The sequence below is a fragment of the Myxine glutinosa genome, unplaced genomic scaffold, assembly GCF_964187855.1.
Source record: "Myxine glutinosa unplaced genomic scaffold, kmMyxGlut1.1 SCAFFOLD_3379, whole genome shotgun sequence".
Lineage (NCBI taxonomy): Eukaryota > Metazoa > Chordata > Myxini > Myxiniformes > Myxinidae > Myxine > Myxine glutinosa.
The window spans coordinates 22,228-41,434 of NW_027619471.1; the positions used below are offsets into that span (position 1 = coordinate 22,228).

A 19,207-nucleotide genomic window follows, 5' to 3' on the forward strand; every position below is an offset into this window, starting at 1 on the left:
CTGTTAATGAAAGTTTCAAACTTTACAGAAATTGGTTATTAACCAGAAATGTGCGTTACAAAGAAATGGCGTTGGATCCTCTTTGTCCCCCAAAAAATGAACAATCTTCTCATGTATTTTTTAGCCGCGTCGCAGACGCTGGTCATAGAGTGCCCTCTGCTGTTGTTGTTGTTCTTCTTGTTCTTGCAGAGAAGACAAAACCTCAAAGCTCCACCCATTCTGGGAGAGGCCTCATATAAACAAATATCCACCATTTTATTAACTTGCATAGCTTTGAGGCCTGTTTTGTAGGCCCGTGGTGTCTTCCTCTCTCACACAGTTTTATTTCAAATCAAATTCGATATATCATTTCATTTTTCACAGTCGCTAACATAGTTTTAGACTCGGTTGAAAAAAAACGGGAAGAAAATCCGATGAAAGTTGCCCTTTATAGAACGAAATGAATTCTCAAAGGCCTGTAACTTCAAGTCCATTGAGATATATTTTTTAGCCGCGTCGCAGACGCTGCTCATAGAGTGCCCTCTGCTGTTGTTGTTGTTGTTCTTCTTGTTCTTGCAGAGAAGACAAAACCTCAAAGCTCCACCCATTCTGGGAACCATAGCTCCGCCCATTCTGGGAGAGGCTTCATATAAACAAATATCCACCATTTTATTAACTCGCATAGCTTTGAGGCCTGTTTTGTAGGCCCGTGGTGTCTTCCTCTCTCACACAGTTTTATTTCAAATCAAATTCGATATATCATTTCATTTTTCACAGTCGCTAACATAGTTTTAGACTCGGTTGAAAAAAAACGGGAAGAAAATCCGATGAAAGTTGCCCTTTATAGAACGAAATGAATTCTCAAAGGCCTGTAACTTCAAGTCCATTGAGATATATATTTTTTAAATCGCGGCATGGTTAGTCATACACCGCCCGAAATAAGAGACAGGAAAATGCCGATATATATATATTTTGTTTAAATCGCGGCATGGTCAGTCATACACCGCCCGAAATAACAGACGGGAAAATGCCGAGATATATTAAAAATTCGTCCATTTGATGACAATCGTCACGATGAAATATTTAATTTATATGTCGTCACAATAATGTGGAGAGAGGAACATAGCTTCGTTCACGTGTCGCCACATACGGGAAATTGCCGAGATATATATTTTTAAAATTGCGGCATGGTCAGTCATACACCGCCTGAAATAACAGACGGGAAAATGCCGAGATATATTAAAAATTCGTCCATTTGATGACAATCGTCACGATGAAATATTTAATTTATACGTCGTCACAATAATGTGGAGAGAGGAGCATAGCTTCGTTCACGTGTCGCCACACACGGGAAATTGCCGAGATATATATATTTTTAAAATCGCGGCATGGTCAGTCATACACCGCCTGAAATAACAGACGGGAAAATGCCGAGATATATTAAAAATTCGTCGCCACACACGGGAAATTGCCGAGATATATTTTCACTTTGCACAAAAATAACATCAAGTAATCGAATCAATAGGAATGTCGTGTGCCTATAACATCGACGTTATAGGCACAGCTGCATCTAGACATTGTGTAACATCGACGCGGCTTTTGTTTTAATTAAAACTTTTTGTACTTGTTTTAAATCGCGGCATGGTCAGTCATACACCGCCTGAAATAACAGACGGGAAAATGCCGAGATATATATATTTTGTTTAAATCGCGGCATGGTCAGTCATACACCGCCCGAAATAACAGACGGGAAAATGCCGAGATATATTAAAAATTCGTCCATTTGATGACAATCGTCACGATGAAATATTTAATTTATACGTCGTCACAATAATGTGGAGAGAGGAGCATAGCTTCGTTCACGTGTCGCCACATACGGGAAATTGCCGAGATATATATTTTTTAAATAGCGGCATGGTCAGTCATACACCGCTTGAAATAACAGACGGGAAAATGCCGAGATATATTAAAAATTCGTCCATTTGATGACAATCGTCACGATGAAATATTTAATTTGGACCAACTTGAGATGCAGTGAGATGTAGATGGAGTCATCGCTGTTTGGTGGACGGTACAACACACATATGAACAAAAGGTGGGAGCGAAGGGGAAGCCGTAGCCAAAAGTATTCCTGGGGGTGAGGTGGAGAGAGGGCAGTGGAGGGCGAGTGAGGAAGAGAGTTTTTTATAAAGATAGCAACCCCACCTCCAGGACGAGGCTCAGGTCTATCATACCGGAGGAGGGAGTAACCTGGGAGAGATACCAAGGCATCAGAGACATCATGAAGGAGGAAAGTTTCTGTTAAGCAGATCACATCTGGTTTGTCAGAAGCAACCTGTATGGAGAGGTCAGTCAAGTTTGAGCGAAGGCCCCGGATGTTTGAGGTCCATACCGTTAATTAAGAGGAAGGGGGAGCATCAGGTCCAGAACAGGGGGGGGGGAGGGGTAGGGTAAGATGTGGAAGAGGAGGAAGAGGTAGGGAGAGCTGTTGAAGGTGTGTCAGAGATTTCAGAGATTTCAGAATAGCTTGGAGAAAGGGAAGAATGGGGTGGAAAAAAGGTTTGATGGAGATTGGGTGAGGCATAGTGAGGTGTTATTTGAGGAGGGGGAAGAGCGAGGCAGAAGGTTTGGGGAGATGAAGGTGAAAGTTGGAAGGGGGAAGAAGCAGGGAGGATGCTTTGAGGAGGAGGGGTGAGAGGGGAGTCTAGGAGGGGAGGAGCGAGGGAGAGTCTCGGAGGGGAGGGGTGTGGGGGGAGTTTAGGAGGGAGGGGAGGGAAGGGGCAAGGGGGGAGATTTGAAAGGGATGGGTGATGGGGAGGATTTGGAGGGGAGGGGTGAGATTGGATTTTGAAAAGTGTACGATTCATGGGAAACGAACATTTTTTGCAAAATGTGTTTGAGACCTTCGAGTCAAAAATACGTTTGAGGACACTGGAGGAGGGGTGGAGTTCTGGATAGTTTAGGGAATGTAGAAAGGAGGAACTGTAAGAGATGGTATTATATATATTTTTTGGAATGAATAGATTTGGTGAGCAAGACGAAAGCATCCTTTTGTAGGAAAAGAAGAAAAGGGTGTTATAATATATGAGAGAAAATAGTTGTTCAGGGGAGAGATTATACATTTCTAACCGCGTGATCGCGAACGAAGAACGAACGAACAAAAAGAACAACTAGAACGGGCACTCGGTAGAGCGCATACCTTCGCCGCAGCTACTTTTGTTGCCAAAATAAAAGACTACAAGATCTGTGTAGCAAGATTCGAGGGAATGACACTCGATGACTACAAGATCTCGGCGCTGATTCGTTGTCACTGTGCCATAGTCCCGTTGATTTGCACGGAAAGAACCATGTTTACGGCTGCTAATCCAAGTTTATTACATGCATCCTTACAACTGTAAAATATGCATATATATATATATGTTCTGTTTTTCATCTCTTCAAATTGCACCAACAGTCGAAAACATCATGACACATAAGAATGACACATCTACTTTCATCCAATTTGGATCCGAATTGACCGCGTTATGATTTTTTAAAAACCGCACATTTTGCAAGGGCGTGACCCCCCTGACCTTTGGCCCCCAACCGCTAACAAGGGTTATGACGTCAGAGTGTCATGTCGCATATCACAAGATTGGGCATTGAATTCTGAACATTTTGGCATTAGTTTCATACAAATTGGACACAAATTGACCGCGCTATGGTAAAAAGACGATTTTGACCTTTTCATGACCTTGACCTTTGACCCGATCGATTCCAAAATCTAATCAAATGGTTCCCGGATAATAACCTATCATCCCACCAAATTTCATGCGAATCGGTTGAATACTTTTTGAGTTATGCGAATAACATACACACACACACACACACAGACATACAAATAAATACACAGCGATCAAAACATAACCTTCCGCTTTTGCGAAGGTAACAAATAAACGAATAAGACCTGGGAAGGAAATATTTTTTTTGGGGGGTTTTTTTTTTTTTTTTGTGAGTACAGATATTAAACAAGGAGGTACGGGGTGAACGACTGGTACGAAACAGAGAACGAAAATAATTTCAGCGCATTCGACGAATCGCTGAGAGAAAAACAAAACCACAAGGTCGGAGACGGTACGGTAGTCTAAGCCTACGAGTACTAGGCCGCAGAATACTCGATACCATTAACCGACGATTGTGTATACATGTACAAAAAATTAGCACCGAAAATTTTCCAAAAGTTACGCTATAGTAGTGGGGCGGCTTAGCCCAAATATTCAAAAGAATTGTGCATTTTGTGATACAAGCACCAAATTTGGCACAAATGTACATTAATATGTTGCGAACATTTTCAGATATTGGGCCACTTGAAATTCCGTAATTTTTTTTTTCAAATTTTTTCAAATTTCGTAATTTCAAATTTTTCGGGTGACACCGTCACAATTTCGGTCTTCGAGGCCGGCCGATAGGCAAAGTGTGACCGGAAGGGACGAGGTTCTCCTGACCACGTGGCCCTCGATCTGGGAAGCGAGAGGCGTTCCATTAGTGGACGCGCCCCTCACGCCCGACTTTTGGGCGGCCCCGGCAGGTCGTTTGTTTTGACGTTCCGTGACAGGCCCCGCACCCCCACCTCCGGGCCGACCGGAAGCTTGTGCTGAGTACATCATACCTGAACAACTCAGTGAGGCAGAACACAGCAGTGCACACCAGGGTGACCCCTTCAGTGCATAAACCAATTAACCTGTCCACTGCAGGGCATATAGAAATGAAGTTTCCTGGCAGTCCTGGCAGTGTCCATATGTTTATACCTCTCCCACCCCCCCCCCTTCCCATGCCTCCCCCCCTTCACATGCCTCCCCCCCTTCACATGCCTCCCCCCCAAAGCCCTCTCCCTCCCACAGATCTCTCGATGTCTCCATGTCTCTCGGTCCCTGCTCTCAAATGTTGTGTTTGTGTCCTTCCCCCTCTCTCCCCATCTTGTCTACCGCTCCCGATGTTATTTGTTTTATGTGTCTGTTTGTCTTTCTGTGTGATTAATGTTCGCTCTTTCACGAGCCTCGATCTTGTATACAAAAAAAAAAAAAAAAAGTTATTTTCTGCATATAATAATAATATAAGTTCAGTTCTATATAACAATTTCTGTTATCACCACTACCACTACAACTACCACTACTACAAGCTTTGTCTGGAATTTTGTGGACTAACAGACAAACAGACATACAGACAAGCTGGGATCAAAACATTACCTCCTTCCACCATTGAGTGTAGAGGTAAACATCATGGAAATTATATCATGCCCTAGATTTAATTCATGCTTACCCGTGTATTTGCTTCACTGGTTCACAAGGTCTTTTGCATACATGTAATTCAGACTCTCGTCTTCATTGCTGACCACACAATGTTCGCAACATATTAATGTACATTTGTGCCAAATTTGGTGCTTGTATCACAAAATGCACAATTCTTTTGAATATTTGGGCTAAGCCGCCCCACTATATCGGCCGGCCTCGAAGACCGAAATTGTGACGGTGTCACCCGAAAAATTTGAAATTACGAAATTTGAAAAAATTTGAAAAAAAAAATTACGGAATTTCAAGTGGCCCAATATCTGAAAATGTTCGCAACATATTAATGTACATTTGTGCCAAATTTGGTGCTTGTATCACAAAATGCACAACAGGTTTGCTATGCTGCTACACTATAGGTACACACACCGAAAGGTAGATACAGTCTCGACAAAAACACGATTGTGATAGATCACTTAGCTTCGAGAGCGTGAGCGCATGGAGCAGCTTCGAAAAGACGTGACCTCGCCGTGATCTCGCGAGATCGTGAATCGTTAAAGTGGACATCTCTCTGACCATTCTCAGAGAGCCTCAAGCGTCGACGAGTCTGGCATTTTACTCAGGCCAACTGGCACGGGCTGCAAGCAGCCATCAATCATCTGGACTGGTCTCCTATCTCTACTGCCTCTGACATCAACTCATCCTGGGAATTCTTCCAAAGTAAATTGCTCTCTCTCATGCACAGATTTATCCCATCTCGTCTTCAGTTGTCTTACCCTTCCTCCCGTTCATGGTACACAGAATCTTGTGGTGAAGCAGTTGCCCAGAAACAACTTGCCTTCGCCGCCTGGAAAGCAAATCCAACTGCAGGAAATCTCATTTCCTTTCACAAAGCCCGAAACAAGTGTGTGTCCACCCTCAGGAGAGCCAGGAAACAATATCTCTCCACTCTCAAGACCGAACTCTCAAAGCTGTCTCCCTCTTCCAAATCCTGGTGGCCAAATCTGTTTCTGGTCAAATCTGGTCAAATCTGTTTCTGGTGTTTGTTCACCCTCCAGCCCCTCTCTTACCTCAAACAGCTACACAGCTGACTCCGCACGTGAAAAAGCTGAATGCCTCAACTCTGTGTTTGCCTCTAAATCTTGTATCCCAAACCCATGCCTCTCTGTACCCACCATACCCAACTGCTCCTGGACTCTGTGTCCTTTTCTCATGACAAGGTGGAGAAATTTCTGTCAATCCTCGACTCTGATTCTGCAACTGGACCAGACGGCATCAGCCCACGGGTCCAAAAATCCTGCTCTTCCGCTCTTTCACTCCCTCTCTCTGTTCTCTTCACTCTCTCTTTTGCTCAAGGTCATCTGCCATCAACTTGGAAATCAGCCAACATCACCACTTTACACAAAAAAAGGTGCAAAAACAGATCCTTGCAACTACAGACCAATCAGCCTTCTCCCAATTATCAGCAAAGTCATGAAATCCATCATTGCTTCGGATATCAAATCTTTCCTCTTCTCCAATGGCTTGATCTCTGATCATCAATTTGGTTTCAGACCAGGTCACTCTACTCTGGACATGCTGATTCTGCTGTCTCAACAATGGATGGAGGTCCTCAATGCCAAACAGGAAATCACGTGCCTTCGATACGGTTTGGCACCCCACTCAGCTCACCAAACTCTCCTCCTATGGTATCCATGGAAATCTCCATGCATGGCTTGCGGACTTCCTCTCTAGTCGTAGTCAACGTGTGGCCCTGAATGGATTTCTCTCATCTCCCCTTCCTGTTCTGGCTGGAGTTCCCCAAGGTAGTGTTCTGGGCCCTGTGCTTTTTCTGGTCTTCATCAATTATCTCTCCGACTCTCTGGAAAATCCTCTCTATCTCTTTGCTGATGGCTCCACTCTCTGCCGCTCCATTCCTCATCCCTCAGATCGACAGTCTGCAGCCTCCTCACTCTCTGCAGACCTGGACAAAATCACAGACTGGTCAAACAAGTGGAACATGTCTTTCAACCCTGACAAATCTCACACTCTTACTATGTCTCTCCGAAAAGACCGACTGGACAACCCTCCCATCTATTTTCTGAACAATCCTCTCCAAGAAGTTCGGTCACTCAAGCTTTTGGGTCTCACTATCTGCCATGATATTTCCTGGGGAAAACCGCATTTCCAATCTGGCCTCCAAAGCCAGTCGCCGACTGGGCATCCTCCGTCGTGCTAAGTCCTTCCTTGGCACACCTGAGATCCTCACCACATACAAGGCTTTCATCCGCAGCTCAATGGAATACTGTTCTTCCCTCTGGGCCGGTGCTCCTGCCCCACACCTAGCTCGGCTTCACGCTGTTGAAAACCAAAGCTTTCAGAATCATTGGAATCTCCCTCGATGAAGCAAACTCCGAGGGCCTTTCACTTACTCAACGCAGGCAGGTTGGTGGTCTTTGTCTTCTTCCAACTCCTCTTCAGCCTTGCTTCTCCAACTCTCTCTGGGCTCTGTCCCCCAAATATTCCTACAGGTCGCACAAGATCTGCCAGCAACCCTCTTATGGTTAAACTGCCAAAATCAAGACTCTCTGCTCACCTTCACTCCTTCATTCCTCTTTTCTCCTGCCTCTGTAACAAACTCCCTCACTCTCTTCAATCCCACTCCACCCTCCAGGTCTTTAAAACAGCTGTTCACCACCATCTCTTATCTTCCCCCATCCAAAACGTTGATCTTTTCTACCCCCACTAATTTCACCCCAGATCCACTTTGAAATACCAACTTCCTTCCTGGAAGTCCTTGCAGTGTCCTTGTGTTTTATACTTCACTTCCCACGCCTCCTCCCTCCCACAGATCTCCCGATGTCCCTGCTCCCAAATGTTGCGTTTGTGTGCTTCCCCTTCTCTCTCCATCTTGTCTACCGCTCCCCTTATTGTATGTTTTATGTGTCTGTTTGATTTTTTTGTGCGATAAATGTTCTTTCACGAGCCTCGATCTTGTATACAAAAAAAAAAAGTATCACATTTTTACCCAACATGACAGGTTTCACATCGATCGGTGAAGCAGTTTCAGAGAAAGGATTTTTTTTAAATATCGGCTTTCAAACTAATGTGGCTGCCATACCACATGACCTCTATAAAATGTATACTTTGCATATGTATGGGTCGGGGATCACGTTTGTGAAGTTTCGTTTTGATCGGATAAGGTTCGTTTTTCTATCCAAGATGGCTGCCAAACCACGTGACCTATGATGTCATAAATTTAATATTTCAATACAAATGGGTCATAGATCATGTGCATGCAATTTCAGATTTTTAGGATAAGGAATTTGATTAAAACATTTTTGGCTGGTTTATCACTTTACCAATGAGGTCATTATCATGCTTCTGTTCCCCATTGGGAGTACTTGACAATATGCCAAGTTTCAATTTTTTCCATTCAGCGGTTTCCGAGAAATAATTTTTTTTTATTTGCTATTAAATCCAAGATGGCTGCCATACCACGTGACCTATGACAATTATAAAAACATTCTGCATGGGTGTCACTCCTACCCTGAAAATTTCATTCCAATCGGACATATGGTTGCTGAGAAAAACGAGGTTTAGCCCATATGGACTGTAGTGAAATCGTATTATGCTGAACCCAGGTGATACTCGCTGCTCGCTGACACCGCTAGGGGGGCGCGGCTATAAGACCCGAAACGGCCGCTGCTCTAGGCGTCTTCTCCTGTGACATGTTCCACAACACTTAATTCCATTAAAATCTACGGACATGGCGGGAAGCAAGATGCTGGCGGTTTCGCAATTCTGCGCCGACCCGCAAGCCCCGGATGCTGGTTTGCAACTGACTCACTGGCTGAAAACTTTGGAGAATGAGTTCGCTGACCAGGAAGCCGTGCCGACAGCTGCCGCGAAGCTAGCAGCGCTCCAGTCCAAAGTCGACTACAAGGTGTACAACAGTATTGCGCGATGTGCGACATACGACCTCGCTGTCGCAGAGCTCAAGCGATTGTACATAAAGCAAAAGAGCGTGATACATGCTCGACTTTTGCTGCGATCGCGATGACAGCAACCAAACGAGTCGATGGATCACTATGCCCAGGAGCTCCGGCAACTCCTGCTAGACAGCACCCAGGAGCCATGGACTCACGAGCAGGTTCAGGATGACCTTCTCCTAGACGCCTATGTCTCCGGGGTCTCCTCTCAGGACCTCAGGCTCAAGCTCTTGGAGAGGACCGACCTGACCTTCACGGTGGCTCTAGAACAAGGGAAAATATATACTGAAGCGCGGCTGCAGTCAAACGACTATGATCGCACGCGCCTCTTGGCGGGGACCTCGCTACACGCACGGCCGGAGAGTGCTACCGCCGACGAACCGGGAGCGGACCCGCTCGCGGAACTCCAGGTTGCCCCGGCGGAGGATCCGGGGACCCTGACGGCTGCCGCTACGGTCAGACCCAAGGCCTCACACGGGGCCGCATGCTACTTCTGTGGGTGGTCAACGACACCACCGGACAGTGTGTCCGGCTCGGGACGCGATATGCCATTTGTGCTCGCAGAAGGGGCACTATGCAAAAGTGTGCCGGAAAACCGCACGCGGATCGCGGCCGCGCGCGACCTTGAATGGGCTCATTGCGGAGCCTACGGGCCGAGCGCGGAACACGGCGCCTTACCCGGCTTCGATGACCTTGGCGAGAGACACCGAGCAGCCACAACAGTCTCATCCTCAATCGGACACGGAACGTGCGTCCTTGACTGGACTCCGGGCAACGCGAGGGCCTTTGGAGCCTCGCCCCACCCCGGCGGTACGTACACGCTACGTCTCTCGAGAGCGTACGGCGTCCTCTGGCGGCGACACGCGTTTGGTCCAAACTACGGAGGCCCATACTCGTCAAACGGCGATTTCGAATGGCAAGACTACGGTGGCCCATACTCGTCAAACGGCGATTTGGAATGGCAAGACTACGGTGGCCCGTACTCGCCAAACGGCGATTTTGAATGGCAAAACTGCGGATTGCATGGGAACGCTCTCTGACAGCTTTAACGAATGCCTCATGAACAACGAATACTCCGGCAACGACCGCAACACTGCAGATTGCATGGGAACGCTCTCCGACAGCTTTAACAAATGCCTCATGAACAACGAATACTCCGGCAACGACCGCTACACTGCAGATTGCATGGGAATGCTCTCTGACAGCTTTAACGAATGCCTCATGAACAACGAATACTCCGGCAACGACCGCAGCACTGCAGATTGCATGGGAACGCTCCCTGACAACGTATACGAAACTCCACGGGCACCCTCTGACGCCCGGACAACTGCGGCTGGCATAGGACCCACCCGCGTGGCGCGACCGCCTCACTCAGGAGGTTCGGTCCCACTCCCAGCGGGCTCGTCCGGCCTGGCTCAAGCCGTTATTCCCCTCATGATCGACGGCCATTGTGTGCATGCCTTGGTGGATACAGGGTCTACGGATTGTTTTATCGATCAGCGACTAGTGCACAGGCATGGTTGGCAGGTCTTGGGGACTACGAGACGGATCTTCATGGCTTCCCAGGGTCTTCGGCTCAGCACGAAGGGGGAATGTCGATTGAAACTCGTGATAAAGGGACGGGTTTTTCCAGATGTCCACCTCATGGTTTTACCTGCTTTATGTGCTGACATTCTGTTAGGACACGATTTCCTTAAGTGACATGGACGACTGGAAATGGAGTTCGGTGGGCCAGACACGCTCGCGGTTGGTGGGACTGACACGCTTGCTGTGTGTGCCCTAGCGAAAATGGAAATTCAGCCACTTTCGCTGTTCCCCAATTTAACCTCCGACTGTACACCTGTAGCAGTAAAATCACGGCGCTACTCTCGAGCAGACATGCAATTCATTGCGGGAGAGACGGCTCAGCTCTTGAAAGACGGCATCATAGAACCCAGCCAGTCGCCGTGGCGGGCCCAGGTCTTAGTGGTGCGAAGCGAAGCACACCGCAGACGCATGGTAATCGACTATTCCCAAACGATTACCATGCGTCTGCGGACGGCAAAACAGTCCAAAAACAGACGGCAAAACGATTAACCGTTTTACACAGCTGGATGCCTACCCCCTTCCGGGGATGGACGCGCTGGTGCGACAGGTGGCCCAATACTCGGTCTACAACACTCTCGATCTCCGTAGTGCGTATCATCAGATCCCTATCTCGAGGGCAGATCGTATCTATACCGCATTTGAGTCGGGGCAGCGGTTGTACCAGTTTACTCGATTGCCTTTTGGGGTAACGATTGGGGTCTCCTGTTTCCAGAGGGCCATGGATGACCTCGTTGCGAGGGAGAACTTGACCGATGTTTTCGTCTATTTAGACAATCTTACGGGTTGTGGGTATGACCAAGGACACCACGATACTAATCTGAAGCGCTTCCTCGAGGTCGCGCAGAAGTATCGCTTAACCATGAACGAGGCTAAGTGTCAATACTCCCTATGCAAGATAGATCTTCTGGGGTACACCGTGACCCATGGCTCTGTCGCTCCGGATAAGGAGCGTCTGCGACCTCTGCTCGACATGGCCCCTCCCAGCGATCGGGCGTCCCTGAAGCACGCTCTCGGGCTATTCGCCCAGCTACTCTAAGTGGGTCCAAAATTTCTCCGCGAAACTTCGCCCCCTTGTGACCTGCGACACATTCCCTTTGCGTCAGGCCGCGTTAACGGCCTTCGGAGGCCTTAAGGCCGACATCACCAGTGCCGCTGTGGCAACGATCGACGAGAGCGGATCTTTCGTCCTAGAAAGTGATGCCTTTAGCGGCGACCCTCTCCCAAGGAGGGCGCCCGGTGGCTTTCTTCTCACGGACTCTTACCTCCGCTGAGCGGCGACATTCGTCTGTCGAAAAGGAAGCGTACGCAATCGTCGAGTCGATTCGGCGATGGCGCCCGTACTTACTCGGGCGGTGCTTCCAAATCATCACGGACCAACAAAGTGTTGCGTTCATGTACGACACCTTACACGCCGCCCATTAAGAATGAGAAAATCACTCGCTGGCGTATAGAGCTTGCCGACTTCTGCTACACTATCAAATACCGCCCGGGGAAGGATAACCAGGTCGCCGACGCCTTATCGAGGCTGGTTACGTGCACGGGTATCGTCACTCTGGAGGGCCTAAGCGTTTTGCACGCAACTGCCGGGCATCCGGGCGTGACGCGTTTCGCTCATTTTGTGCGAAGTGGTAATCTGCCGTACTCGATAGACGATATCCGCCATATCTGTCGCGACTGTGCTATATGCGCAGAAATCAAACCACGTTTCTATAACCCTCCCATGGGGACACTGGTTAGGGCTACGAGGCCGTGGGAAAGGTTGGCGATGGATTTCAAGGGCCCGTTGCCGGTGTCGAGTAACTCTCGCTATCTGCTCACTATCGTCGACGAGTACTCGCGATTTCCTTTTGCTTATACGTGCGTGGATATGACAGCTGCCACGGTAATGCGATGCCTGCAAAATTTGTTCTCTATGTTTGGGTACCCGGCCTACGTGCATACAGATCGGGGTGCGGTCTTTTTGTCTCAGGAAGTGCGAGGCTACTTGCTCCAAAATAACGCCGCTTCTAGTTATACCACGCCGTACAGACCCCAAGCGAATGGGCAGATCGAACGCTTCAATGGGATTATATGGAGGGCCGTCGTGCTCAATCTCCGGACCCTCGATAAATGGGCTTGGTCGCTACCTGCGGCACTGAACTCGATTAGGGCTCTCCTATGTACGGCCACCAACCAGACTCCCCACGAGCGACTTCTCCACCACCCGAGGAGCTCGGGGTGTATCCGGTCTTTACCCAGTTGGCTCGCAGAGCCCGGGCCGGCCTATCTCAAACGGGCGGTCTGCACGAGCAAGTACGACCCCTTAGTGGACAAAGTGCAGGTGCTCCAGGCTAATCCCGAGCATGCACCTATGATGACGGCAGATGGGCGTGAGTCCACTGTTTCCGTATGCCATCTTGCCCCATGCGGGGTCACCGACCCTTATAAGGAATCGGACGAGCCAATCTATGAGACTATGGACTCTTCCGACACTTCCGTCACTGAACGTCTGCCGACCCTCCCTTCGCCACAACCGCCCTTGCCTGACGGCTTGGTGGTACCCCCTTCGTCACCTGACTCCGGCAGCTACTCCGACGCCGGGGTCTCGGGGTTACGTGGTGCCGTACCCGGGGAATTTCGGACACGTGCTGGCAGGGAAATTCGCCGCCCGGACCGGTACGATTGGGCCGACTGATACCATATTCCACACCTTGTTAAGGCTGACGCCTCGCTCGCTTCTAGCCGCACGGCAGTGTAATTCTAACGGTGGGGAGAATGTAGTGAAATCGTATTATGCTGAACCCAGGTGATGCTCGCTGCTCGCTGACACTGCTAGGGGGGCGCGGCTATAATACCCGAAACGGCCGCTGCTCTAGGCGTCTTCTCCTGTGACATGTTACATTGACTAGTGGACTCGTTAACGGTACGTACCGCCTAGAATATTACGCTTGCTTTGATTGAATGATATTGTGGATTGACCTATGTGAAACCAAACCTTATTCCTATTGCATCCCTGTATTTGCAGAATGATGTCAAAGGTCTTAATGGAATTAAACCAACAGATGGACTAAAGTTGTGGTCTTGAATGATTTCCACAACATGGACAACCCAAAAACATTATGTCTCTGGCAACTTAGTCGGCGGAGGCATAAAAATAAAGTAAAACAAGCGTTACGCCTAGGTCCCCCATCGGTGAAGTGCTGCGAGTTGACAAAGTGGAAGACGCAAGGCGGCCATCTTGGATTTTGCCGTGGCGACCCAATTTTCAATAGCGTTCTTCCTTATGCGCAGATACACCCACACACCAGATTAGAAGTTGGTACTTCGCTTTTTTTGCACGATGTTCCACTCACAAGGTTCAGACATACATGGCGGCGATCATCTTGGATTTTGACGTGGCGACCCAATTTTCAATAGCGTTCTTCCTTATGCCTAGATACACCCACACACCCGATTAGAAGTTAGTAGTTCATTTATTTTTCAAGATATTCCGCTCAAGTTTCAGACATACATGGCGGTGGCCATCTTGGATTTTGACGTGGCGCCCTAATTTTCAATAGGGTTCTTCCATATGCCTAGTTGCACCCACACACCAAATTAGAATTCGGTCCTTCGCTTCCGCACGCACGGACGGACATATATATGGTGGTGGCCATCTTGGATTTTGACGTGGCGACCCAATTTTCAATAGCGTTCTTCCTTATGCCTAGATACACCCACACACCAGATTAGAAGTTAGTAGTTCATTTATTTTTCAAGATATTCCGCTCAAGGTTCAGACATGCATGGCGGTGGCCATCTTGGATTTTGACGTGGCGACCTAATTTTCAATAGGGTTCTTCCATATGCCTAGTTGCACCCACACACCAAATTAGAATTCGGTCCTTCGCTTACACACGCACGCACGGACGGACGCACACACGGACGGAGGGGAAAACCATAGTCCCCCTTTCGCTCCGCGATGCGACGGGGGACAATAAGTTGGTACAGCAACCAAACTCAAACCAGAAGTTGCCAGGAGTTCGGTGGAAACGTCTCGAGCTCTCCGAACAAAATTATCACGAAGCAGAACTTCTGAAACAAACCAAAAGTGACATTAACATTACGAAAATAGCTGTTTTTAGAAGGAATCTCCAAAAACAATACTTAAGACCGAGGAAAGGCCTTGTTTTGCATTGAAAACTAAAATAAATTTGCACCAACATGCATGAGGAGGCAATTTCTGTACTTTTATTCTTGGATTTTGAAAGTTATTACAACTCCAAAACAACTCCTACAACAACAACTACAACAACAACAAAGCCAAATTCATCTGTTTATATTAGAAAACATTCACACTTTCACTCCGGTATTTGTTTCCATGAAGGCACTTAACAAGCTTCACAAGAGAAATAAAGAAAAGCAAATTACAGCAAAGTTGAGAGTCAATACAATCAATAAAGACAAACAAATTATGGGAGAGTCGAGAATCAGTACAACCTCCAAACCCATGACAAAAACTACCACGATCGTTTTACCCACTACAAGGACAGAGCATAAAGAGAGAAATTAATTTATATTTGACAAAACCTTTCAGATCTTCCCTTTTCAATTTGAAGGTTAGTCATCAATAGCAACAGAAGCAGTCTATAACCATTTTGATGCTGCTTTATTTATTTATTTGCATCCTTTAATAGAAACCCCAAGGACTGACTGATCCTTTCCTGCCTTAAAGATGAAGTCGAGAATAAGCTTCCTGGACCGTTAATGTGAAAAATGGAGAATCAACACCTGCAGAACACATCTACAGAGCAAACCCCATGGACTGGATGTTAAGCTCAATGGCCGACATGGCAATGCCACAACCATTTACGCACTATCAATGGTCGCTAACAAGTGATTATGCAGGAATGGGGTTACAATGTCCGGCGACTCAGTGATGTGTGGCAAACGATGGACCATCTGCTCTGCTGTTGACTGTAATTCCACCGATCTCGCAAAACAACGATCACGCCGAGGCATGTGCAGCATTGTTGTGTGAAGTGATAGGTTAAGAGGCAATGACCAAGCTGTGTCCCTATTAGCAGGTCAAGAGCCAAGAGGAAAACCACAATATATTATGGGTCCATGGTGCACAGCATTGACAACTAGTCTCGATCATGTGTACCACAATAAAAAAATTAATAATAAAAAAGAGAAAACAACATAGGAACAAGGCTTCCATCGTTATTTTGGCTAATCACTACTGTCCTACATTGTAAAATTTATTATGTGAACCAAGAAAAAGCAGTGGGTGCTGCAGCCATTGAGTACAAAACAAAGGCAATCCAAGAAACATCATCAGGAAAGAAAATAAAAAAGCATTTGCTTGAAAACTATATGGGGTAAAAAACAAAACCAAAATATGGAGCAATGAACAAAAGATAGAGCACTGCAAAAAGCTCACCCACACCTTTGCTTTGAGGGTTACAACATGAGTAAGCAGCTGTGGTTGTGGTACATATGCATGGAGGACGTTACTGGGTAGTGTGGAATCTACCAAAAAATGATTTCAAGGTCTTCGCATTCTCAAGCAACTTGTTGCAATTAACTGCAACATACTAGCACACGGCTGTTACCAATAAAGGAATTACGAGTTGATGGAATCATTATATTTCAGTCACCTGGAAACATGGCCATTGTTGCTAAAGGGCCCGATGAGAAAGTACAAAGATTGAAGTTTGAGAGGTAAACACTGACACCACGGCGATGATGTCATGACATTTACAATCCAGCGGAAATGAAAGCAGCCCAATCTGGCAGGTTTGAGTGATTTTTGTTTTGTCGGTGGCTTTGGTCTGATCCTGATGAATGGAGGATGTCACAAGAGGCAAAGTGTGAACCTGCTTGTGGATAAGCAGCAGCATCTACTTTGTGGCCTCAATTTCTCCAATGGCTCGACTTTTGCTGGTCTCTTTAACCATTGGACTTCCGTCCCAAAATAGAAGACAGTATTTTTTTTTATTATTCTCTTGCACAGTAATAAATGGTTCCCTGTACATTTTCTCAAAACTATCACCTGCTAGTCAACCACCATTTTATGCCCAGCTTTGTCTCCCACCTGTGAATCAGCATTTTCCTCAATTGTTATTACAATCAACTCATACCTCCATTTCTCCACCTGAATCCACATTGCCCTCCACTTTAACTTCAATCAGCTCCTCTGCTTTCAGGCCTGTCTCCATTTCTCCATCTGAATCCGAATCCGAATACTTCTCTATTTTAATTTGCATTACCTCCTCTGCTTTCATTTCTCCACCTGAATCCGTGTCCTCCTCTACCTTCACTCCCGTTTCCATTTCTCCCTTCAAATGAATGTCTTTTGCCTGCCCACCAAGCTCAACCTTGGGTTTTGGAGACTCCAGGGACACGTCGGCTCCCAGCATGCGCAAGTAGTGCAAGCGATCATTTCGCCTCATGAAGCAGCGTAGGGAAATCTTGCCTCGCCAGCCACACATCACTAACGGGCAGTATGATGCTTCATCTTGTCTGACACACAACACACACACACAAAGTATTGTTCTTTTAAACCAACATGGCGAGATGATGAAAATGGCAAGTTGTCTCTGCTTTTATAATTTCATGGGAATGTCACACATGATTAGACTCTCAAAGAAACAACAACACAACAACATGCATTTTAAGGCCATTTTCCCTGCTAGAGCGGGGGTTAAGTTCCCTCAATATTCCTGGTGGATGTACAATTAAATTGTGTACAATGGGGTGACAACAGTCAGTATGTAATGACCATGGGCATCCAATTATGAGCAATCCTCCATTAACACGGCGCAAGGACCCCTTCCTTGAACTGCAAAAGCAATTTTTCACAAGGCTGCTATTACATCCAGTAAATGTGTAATTTGAAGACGATAATTACTTGGTGTACTTACTCATCATCCGATTGGTATTTCAGCAACACACTTCCAATACCTGCAAGAAGGGGCATTGTTAGAGTTCCTTCAAGCAACTGTTTGAAAGTTTCATTGCTTAAAGATATCTTTTTGAAATCCAAGCTACTTGGCAGCTCTCATGTGACCACACAGGAAATCCCGAAACCCTACCATACCAAACTCTTTGGCTTGGCTTCGCAGCTCAGGAGAGAACTTGGACAGGCAAGGGTTCTCCTGGGTCAGAAGAACAAGCACGTCGTCATAACTGGCAGCCATAATCCGAAGTGAAATATATGGCAAGAGTGTGTATATACCCTGCAGATACAGAACATACGTGTGAGACGGTCCGGCCCTTCATATTTGCTCAAGCTGAAATGCTCGTACAGTTCATACAAGAAGAAACTTCATCTATTACTAAAAGGAGAAGCATCTTTGTGTAACTATGTAACGGTACCATTTTTTTTATTTATACGACAGCAGAAACCACGACATTAAATCGAAAGGTCCCGTTTGTCCTTCTTCGATCACAGAAAGACAGGCTTCTAAAATGGGGATCTCCGATTAAATGGACATAAACTTTTGTTCCAAAGTAAATCGTATCATGGCTTTCCAACAAAGTAAATCGATTAGCTTTGCAATGGTACCAGTTTTATTATTCTACGACAGTACAAACCCAAACCCAAAGGAAAAGATGAACAAGTGGAAGGAATGTATGGAGACAAAAGGTCTGAAGGTGAATATCGGAAAGACGAAGGTGATGGCAAATGGTAAAGCATGTGGTGAGGTGGAAAGAACTGGGAAGTGGCCCTGTGCTGTGTGCAGGAAGGGTGTCGGAGTGAACTCCATTCAATGTACAATGTGCGCTGAGTGGGTTCATCAAAAATGTAGTGGTCTGAGAGGGTCATTAACCAGTGTGGCAGCCACATTCAAATGTAAGTTGTGCACAGAGGGAGCTGCAGATGGAGGAAATGTTGAGATGGATCTTGGAGACGGCGTGAAGCTGGAAGGTGTAAAAACATTTTGCTACCTCGGAGACATGCTGAATGGAGAAGGTGGATCAGACTCGGCAACGGTTGCTGGAGTGAGATGTGCATGGAAGAAGTTTCGGGAACTGAGTGGCGTGCTGACGAGGAGGGGAGTGTCATTGAAGCTGAAGGGAAAGGTGTATGCTGCATGTGTGAGAAGTGTTATGATTTATGGGAGCGAGACATGGGTAATGAACGTAGAGCAGCAACGAAGGTTGGAAAGGGTGGAAATGCGAATGGTTCGATGGATGTGCGGAGTATCGTTGAGAGAGAGGAAGACAAATGATGAATTGCGAAAGATGATGGGAATAGAGCCTGTGATTGATGCTGTGAAGATGAACAGGTTGAGATGGTTTGGTCATGTGTTGAGGAAGGATGAAAGTGACTGGTTGAGAAGAGTGATGGAAATGAATGTAGAAGGAAGTAGAGGACGGGGAAGACCGAGAAAGACTTGGTTAAAGATGGTGGAAGAAGAAATGCGGGCAAGGGGGTTA

The 19,207-nt window shown here is 46.7% G+C and overlaps 1 protein-coding gene across 1 annotated transcript; it reads right to left on the reverse strand.

Annotated features, from left to right (window-relative positions):
• Positions 1-14,995: 14,995 nt before the first annotated feature.
• LOC137415602 (RNA cytosine-C(5)-methyltransferase NSUN2) lies at positions 14,996-18,003 on the reverse strand (the record flags this gene model as incomplete). The annotated part of the gene is given in 3 exon segments (XM_068101210.2): positions 14,996-17,287; positions 17,689-17,728; positions 17,865-18,003. Coding segments are annotated over 3 exon segments (567 nt in total), but the record flags the coding sequence as incomplete, so codon positions are not given.
• Between the last annotated feature and the right edge of the window lie 1,204 nt (positions 18,004-19,207).